At 43.0% G+C, this 7698-nt stretch overlaps 1 protein-coding gene and 1 long non-coding RNA gene across 13 annotated transcripts in view; one reads left to right on the forward strand and one right to left on the reverse strand.

Annotated features, from left to right (window-relative positions):
- LOC107272005 (RNA polymerase II elongation factor Ell) overlaps positions 1-5395 on the reverse strand; it is a 59682-nt gene extending 54287 nt beyond the window's left edge. The window contains exon 1 of the mRNA XM_015748682.2: positions 5021-5395. Within this exon, the coding sequence (XP_015604168.1) occupies positions 5021-5152 (132 nt within the window). The 5' untranslated portion in view covers positions 5153-5395. The remainder of the gene's footprint in view (positions 1-5020) is intronic.
- The window catches only part of LOC107272006, a 43676-nt gene extending 36172 nt beyond the window's left edge, over positions 1-7504 (forward strand). For 11 of the 12 annotated variants that reach the window (XR_001538804.2, XR_001538803.2, XR_003061103.1 and 8 more), the window contains 4 exons: positions 605-787; positions 5382-5819; positions 5921-6180; positions 6670-7504. This is a non-coding gene — a long non-coding RNA (uncharacterized LOC107272006). Of the gene's footprint in view, positions 1-604; positions 788-5113; positions 5247-5381; positions 5820-5920; positions 6181-6669 lie in introns of those variants that run through there. The other variant, XR_001538805.2, reaches the window with a different exon arrangement.
- Positions 7505-7698: the final 194 nt, after the last annotated feature.

A 7698-nucleotide genomic window follows, 5' to 3' on the forward strand; every position in this document is an offset into this window, starting at 1 on the left:
GTCGGCACGGAGTCGCCTGACCGTAGTAATTATTGGCCTGGAATCGCGGGTCGGGCTAACGAGAAAGGAAAGGGGGGGAAAATAAAAAAGGTCCCTTAAGGGCGTGAAAAAAGAAAGCCAGAGAGAGGGGGATAGAGAGGAGAAGGTTTGTCGATATGAGGAGGGATGAGTGAGAATAAAGAAAAAAAGGTCTTAGACTATAGGCTATATGGTACCAGAGCGACGAAGGGAGGGTGTGGAGGGTGGTCACTAACAAAATTTTACTAAATAATGTGAACAATCGACAATAATAACGGTCCCCCATTGTATTTCGAAATTTCGCGCCATTAAGGAGACTACCGTAAAACGAACAACCGTTTGGAGGTATTTAAACCCTTTTGTTTTCCCTGTGTCCCCTGCCGGCGAAAGGGGACCGTCGGCTGACTTCGGGGTCTCTCGCCTTGTTATATATAGTAGCTTTTGGCAAATATTTCGCCGCACGCACACAGGAGCGTCCGGTGAGTGTAGGTCGGGTCGGACTGGGTGTCAGGAATTTCCGACAATTTCGTGTAGCTGGCACGCTCGTCGCTCCGACAGTTATATTAAACCCACCCACGGTTTTTAGTTGCAGCTTTCTAACGTCGCCGAAGACCACGAGGAGGACTGTTATATGGAATAGCTGTTATATGGAAGGACAGAGAAAAGATTGGAGCAAGCTTTATGAACGCGATCCAGGAGCCACGTGGACGATGTGAAATACGAGTAAGGTCGTTCTTAATGGCAAAAAAAAAAATTGATTTCAATTCAGGTAAAAATTTTTTTGAAAAAAAAAAACAATTTTGTACTCTACGCTCACCAGACGGACCTCTTATCGCGAATATCCTTATCGGGACTATCGGTGATCCGAGGCTCTGACGTGAGTTGCGCGTGTTCAAAAAAGCATCGATTCGTGACGATCGAAGATGTTGAATATTTTTGAAAAATTTTTCATCGCGAAAAATTAACTATCCCATCGGTACACTCTCGATACGAGTAACGAGTTTGGAAGAAGCGAGAGAGCGAATGAAAGGATAAAGAGAGAGAGAGAGAGAGAGGAGACAGGAAAGCAGAATCGATTACGGTCGTTAGCGGGATATCGAGTATCTCGCGACAGTTTATCGAAAGTAACGTTTTACCGCACCGCGAGCGTTGGCGTCCTTGACGTGGAAAAAGTCCAAACCGTTCGAGTCGATCGAATCGGTGGTGGTTTCCTAACGCAACGATAATTATTGCCTCTTAAGTAAAAATTATATAATTCCATCAATAAAGCAATTAAAGCAACGGTCAAAGGCAATATATATATACATACATCTCCACGTACCACGCAGACAACCAATATTGCATGCACTGGTGATCCAATGCATTTCCGAAAGTTTCAGCCCCACGATGCAATATCATTAGCATTGCAACAATTGCAATCGACGATCGAGAATCGATCGACAATCGTCTATGCAGCAAAGACGAAAAGACGCCGCAAGCAGCCGACACATCGAGTCGCCGTCGCAGCTTGAATTTTTTATTCGTTCCTCGCGAGCGACCATTAGTATTCCTCGTGCATTTTTCCCTTTACCTAACTTCGCGACTGCCTGTTTTTTGCCCAACAAGTACAAAGAGTAGATCGGCGTAGGTATAGTGAAGGCGGTGAGGGCAGAGAGAGAGAGAGGAGAGAGGGATCGAGAGAGACCTCGCACTTGTAACTTAATTTTATTTCTCTCTCTATATACATATATATATATATCACCAACCTTCTTCGTCCCGGAAAAAAAGCGAGACAGACCGACTTGATACTTTCATGGCGGTATCGGCCATTTTCTGCTAAAAGAAAAGAAAACTGAAAAACGAACTGTCGTGTCCCGGCAGAACAGCGCCGACCGTTTCGCGTACCTAGCCGCACGGGCAGCGTAAGAGAAAGAAAGGGAAACGTCGTATACGCCAAGTGCAGTGCGACAAAGAAAAGAAAGTAGTGTAGGTAACGTTCCGAGTTAAAAGTACGTATATCAAGGTTCAACATAGGTGCATCGTATTAGGAGCCAGCTGTTCCTACCGACCACCGAGTCGGCCGGTCGCGCCTAAATTTAGCCATAGTGGTCGTGGGCACTCGTGTAACTCTGTCCTGAACGTGCACCGACCCAGGGCCATACAGAGAGAGAGAGAGAGAGAGAGAGAGACAGAGGAGTATACGAATAAAGAAACGTGAAAAGCAGGCAGCAAGAAAAGAAGAAGTAGGGTACCTGGAGGAATCGTGGCTCAAATTCATTGGAGCCAACAGCCGAAGATAAGTATTGGCCAGTCTGATGCGCGAGAGAGAAAGATAGCGAATACATAACCCGCCTCGATTACCCATAGGTTAAAAGATATAAAGCGGGTAGAGGCAACGTGTGCGAGAGAGAGAGAGAGAGAGAGAGAGAGAGAGAGAGAGAGAGAGAGAGAAACGACGTTAAACGAGCTTTCGCGTGCGTCTCGTTATTCAAATTCCGAAGGGTCCCTCCTCTCGCGCAGCTGGGGAGTGAAAAAGACGAGCGGGCCCGGTCGTAAGGGGGTACCGACCAGAGGAGGACACCCCCCCCCTGCCGAGTTGGTAACCGGCTCCATGACAGGAGTGTATAGTAGCCATACGTCGCCGACGACAACACACGCGGCAATGTCGGACTCCACTTTCAGAATCTTAAGAGAGCGAGAAACCGGCGTACGTATATGTATATATATGTATTCACAGTGCGATGCTGATGGCGCGAGGAGAGAAATCTACTTGGGTTTTAACTCCTCTCGTTCAACTGTCTCGTACGGATCGGTTGAGAGTCACTGCAGCAGCCGAGGTCGATTTTACAAGCACGCCCGTCCGCCCGTCGTCCGCGCGACTACAGGAGGCCCCCCTGTCAGCGCGACGTTTATCCTGGATACTCGAGCCTTTTCGAATTTCTTTTAATATTCCTACCCGCGATGCGTGTCTGTCGACTGAATTATGCAACGTGGCTCGATTCAAATGCACTCGCACGCTCGACTCGACGTATGCAAATGCACGCAAGCCCGACGGTTAGCGTAACGCGCCTCGAGAACCTCGTGGACGTCACCGTTTTACATTGCATGTGCTTTGTTTTTCCTTTCCTTATTTCCGATAGGTCAACAAGCTTTCTTTGAGGAGGTTCGAAAAATCATTACTCGAGGCTATCCGTGGTGCTTTGGGCAGACCTTAACCTTTTTATTCTGCCTTTCGTTATGGTTTCTTGTATTTTTTTTTCTTTCTCTCTCCCCGTCGGCATTTTGCAACCATTGGGGTGGGCTGGAGCCACTTTTTCTCGGTACATCCTTTCTTGTATGGGCTTTCGGGGATGGCTGGGCATTGGACACGAATTCAAGTGAATGAAAGCCAGGTGCGTCCCTGACTCCCTTCTGGTGGACTCTATACCTGCATATTATGCACGATGCTTTTGTATATGCTACGAGCGTACCCAACCACCTCGGGCAACCCTGTACAGCCTGGGGTCTTTAAATTTTGAGACGTGGAATTTTTGTTTGCGAGTATCGGTGTTGGGATTTGACATTTGTTTACTTTGATTATGGCTGTCCTCGATTGTCGAGCGAATAAAACAATTGATTATCTATACAGTCGCAATGGCGAGTCGTGACGCATGCTTTACCTTTCTATTTTTTTTTCTTTTCTTTGCAACAGCTCCGCATAATTTTATCTATAACCAAGAAAATTAGCGAGGAGAGTGAAAGGCGTGAGAGAGAAAGAGAGAGAGAGAGAAGCTAAATGAAAATAAAATTAAAAATATCTTTTAAGGTTAGGAATTTCGTGTAAGAAGTAAATACGGAATTAAGTGAAGAGAATTTTGCGGAGATTCGAATCGCTAGTGATTGAGATACGGTTGGAGAGATTGTAACGAAATATAAAGGAGGAACGAGAAACAGTTGCCGTAGTAGATAAGATAAGCGTGGTTTAAACGGAGTCAGGAGTCTCGACAAGAGTAGCAGAGGGCGCTGCAGTCGTTTGTTTTCGATTTTCGAAGTGCTATTCGCTAACAAAATCGAGGCTGCACGAAACGGCCTCGCAGAATGTCACGAATTTTAGTATAGGCCGAGATATAAAGTAGCGAATTTAAGTACAGGTCGAGATATAAAGACGCGAATAATCCGTGGTCACTTTTTTTAGACAGCCAACGAGAGTTTTTCGTCGTCTTCGAGGAATTCGAGACACAGGAATCGCGATCGGCGCTTTCACGTTCGCGCTAACCTGCCATCGGACGGGATAGTAAATATAGGAGTATGTTATAAGAAAAAGAGAATAATTATGGTAGTACGAATTTTGAATATCGATGAAGACGAAATTGAAAATCCGAATAAACGCAAAGTCACTGGTATCAATGCACTCGTAAAGATTGGCTGGTTAGCAAAGAGTCTTGGAAAATAAGTATCAAGCTGTCTAGAAATTCCGAAGATTTCGTCATTCGAGTAAAATGAGTCAGTTGCGCATAGAATTGTTAACGAGATCGAAGTTTTATATAAAATACAGTTAAATATTTAAGCGGAATGTTCCGAAACAGTCTGGAAGGCTTGCGAGAAAAGTAGCTGACAACTTGCTAGATTACGTAATAACGTTGTCAAAGCATACGGAGGTTTTGGTCACGATATCTGTCAGACGAGGAGGTTTTGTGAGTATTATTAGAAAGAATGTGATGTATTAAGTTTTTAAAAAAACCGAAGCGAATGAGTGACGAAAAAGCAAAGTAACAGGCAACTGCTGACTGACGTAGCCTGACGTATTTGCTCACTCGTCTGCTGTTTCTGAATGATTTTTAAAAAGCTTTAACACATCCGAAGCTAGAATAACGTCGGCAGACACACTGCTAGCATGTAACGTGTAAATTGAAGCAAGCAACAGTAAAATCTCACTCGAAATATGGCTACCGAAAGTCTCGATCGGACATTACGACACGGACAGTCGCATTTCCATCAGTAAAAGGGTCGCGTTACGTCGCAATAAATATGAAAATGTACTCACCCGATTTCTCACAAAGTCCTCGATAGCCCGTTGCGCCGAGTCGGTAAGTTTCACAAAGATCAAAGACTTATTTTCGTGAAAATTGCTGTGCGATGACAAACCATACTGGACACCTGCCACCAGCGCCGCCATTTCTATCTTGGTTCTCTCACGCCGAAGACCAGCTGACGTCGGCTAGTCAAATGAAACACTTTATTCTCGGGGGAGGATTTTCGACGTTCTTCTGGTACGTAACACCGAATGGAAATTGCACTAATCGTAGCACTCGCGTCCCTCGCCCCCGTGGATGACCCGCGCGCAAAACCACCCTCTCGTATTTCACCCGTTACATATTAGCGCGTCGACACATGTTTCGTTTCAGATTTTCTCTTGATTAGAAGAGAGCAGCGCCTGTCCGCAAGAAACTACACAACTACACACTTTCGAACGGCCACCTGATGGGCGGGGCTTGCGGGATGACGTTGGCCAATCACCGTCTCTCTCTGGGAAGTGGTGGCTGCGCGAAACTGGAGTCCTCGCGCGGCCGAGAACAACGACAGACTGTCGGTTTTCTACCGACAATTCTTCCGTTCGATGTACGACTAGCGCGCTCTTACGGTCAAAGTCATAACTAATTGAACCCTCTATAAACCAACGTATAAATCTGCCTGCCTTTCTGTCCGTCACAATACGACGAACAATGTTCAACTGTTTACAGGATAAATACAGTCATATTACTGTCATAAACCAATCTACGATGACAGTCTTTCGAATACTTTATTTTGATGCACTGCACACGTCATCCGAATTGAACTGAAAGGTATTATGCATACACTAGGAGTGCACAAAATATTATCACGTTTTTGTTAATTCTATTGACAGTTGAATTTTACTAAAGCGGAGGTACAATTCTATTTTCAGATCGTGTGAGGCAAACCCATTACGTCTTCATATGTCGCGTAACACGCTTATGTTGTCTATGTCGTTTGTCTTGTACAACTGTATCTCTTGTGGATTATTCAGCTAGTGGAAGCCCTGCTGCGGGTCAAATCAGTACATCTCGTAATATAAACGTGACAGAGAATGGCGCTTCGTGCAACGTGAGATGCGGCTCCGAATTTTTTACTGCAGATTCTCATTGCGTGACCTTCGCACTTTGCAAACTGGTTCTCCTCGAGAATGTATGTCTGAACAGATTATTTAATTCTTGAATTCCTTTAATCAAGCAACACAGAACGTCCATCTGCATGGCTGCAGGACAGATGTTCGGTTGAAAAATACATAAAGACAATCTAGCAGACGACTTATTCGAATGTTCTTAAATACGACGCAATGTAACAGAATTATCGTTTTTATATCGTCATTTATTTTATTCGGTATACTAAATACCACCAAGCATATGAACTAGACCCATATCCAATTTTAAACCGTCCTATTTAAATCAACGAATAAAACTTTTGCTGTTAATTGAGTCTATCGGGCTGGACTATTTACTATGGACTGTACATATTCATAACCTTTTATTGCATGCATAGAATTTAGATAAAAATAACCGATTGCGTTTCGTGCAATTTTGTTTGTAAAACTAATATGTTGTTGGTTATTCCCTTTTGAATCCTCTACGTGTAAATGGTCATTAACATTGTTTTCTTTATCTAATCTATTAATAGGATGTCCATACGCGAACAAGCTTAACTTCCAAATGACTGGCACATCTCCTTGGAGGAAGCAGACATAAGGAAAGGAAGGAACTTCCGAATAAGGTCCGCAAGATGTCTTTTCCGGATTTACGAATATCAGCTGCACGTCAGTAGTGACGATTCACGATGTCCATACGATGTATTTTTAACGTCCCATAGTCCTACGGGACGTTGCACGATTAATCGACGGACTTTGACTTAAGAGTCATAATAAATCTTATTTCGTGAAAGTACATTTTGAAAACAATTAAAACGATATTATCTCTAACGGTATTAATACTTCTGTGCACCATTGTATTCCTGGCACATAAATAATTGGTTATAAAAAAAAGATCGTAATGATAAAAATAATAAATAGGGATTTTGTTCGTGGATTAATTTGTTCACATAGTAAATCAGCCTTGATTATAGTCATTGTGCTTTAGAAATGTATTTTCGTTCGATAATACACAATAAAACTTATCGGTAATGAACGGCAACTATACTGTAATCGTTTATCCTTTTTTTTTACCGTATACGTACAGTAATTATAACAGGAATGGCAATAATAACGATAACGAGAAAAGTAATGCCGACGATTAACCATGATCATAATGGACAATTTATCGTTATACGTATACGCAATGTCAATGCAGCTCGACACGTAATTTTGGGCCTCGTCTCTCGCTTGCCGTACTTTAGTTTATACTTAATAAAATTCGTAATGATGAAGATTAGTACATAATTTCACTTAATTTACTTACGCAATGTAGTATTTTGTACATTTCAACAAATCGAATATTCTTAACGAACGCAATGCTCTCTCTGTCTCTCTTTCTCTCCTTCGCTACGTTCCCCTCTCTCTCTCTCTCTCTCTCTCCCACTTTCTTTCTCACACTGTCCTAATATGTTTTTCTCTCTCGCTCGTTCGTTCTCTCACTATATACACATATATGTATATCTATACGTAAATATGCATGAATATAAAATGATTTAGGCATATATATATATATATATATA

Source organism: Cephus cinctus, unplaced genomic scaffold (assembly GCF_000341935.2).
Source record: "Cephus cinctus unplaced genomic scaffold, Ccin1 Ccin1_scaffold1086, whole genome shotgun sequence".
NCBI lineage: Eukaryota > Metazoa > Arthropoda > Insecta > Hymenoptera > Cephidae > Cephus > Cephus cinctus.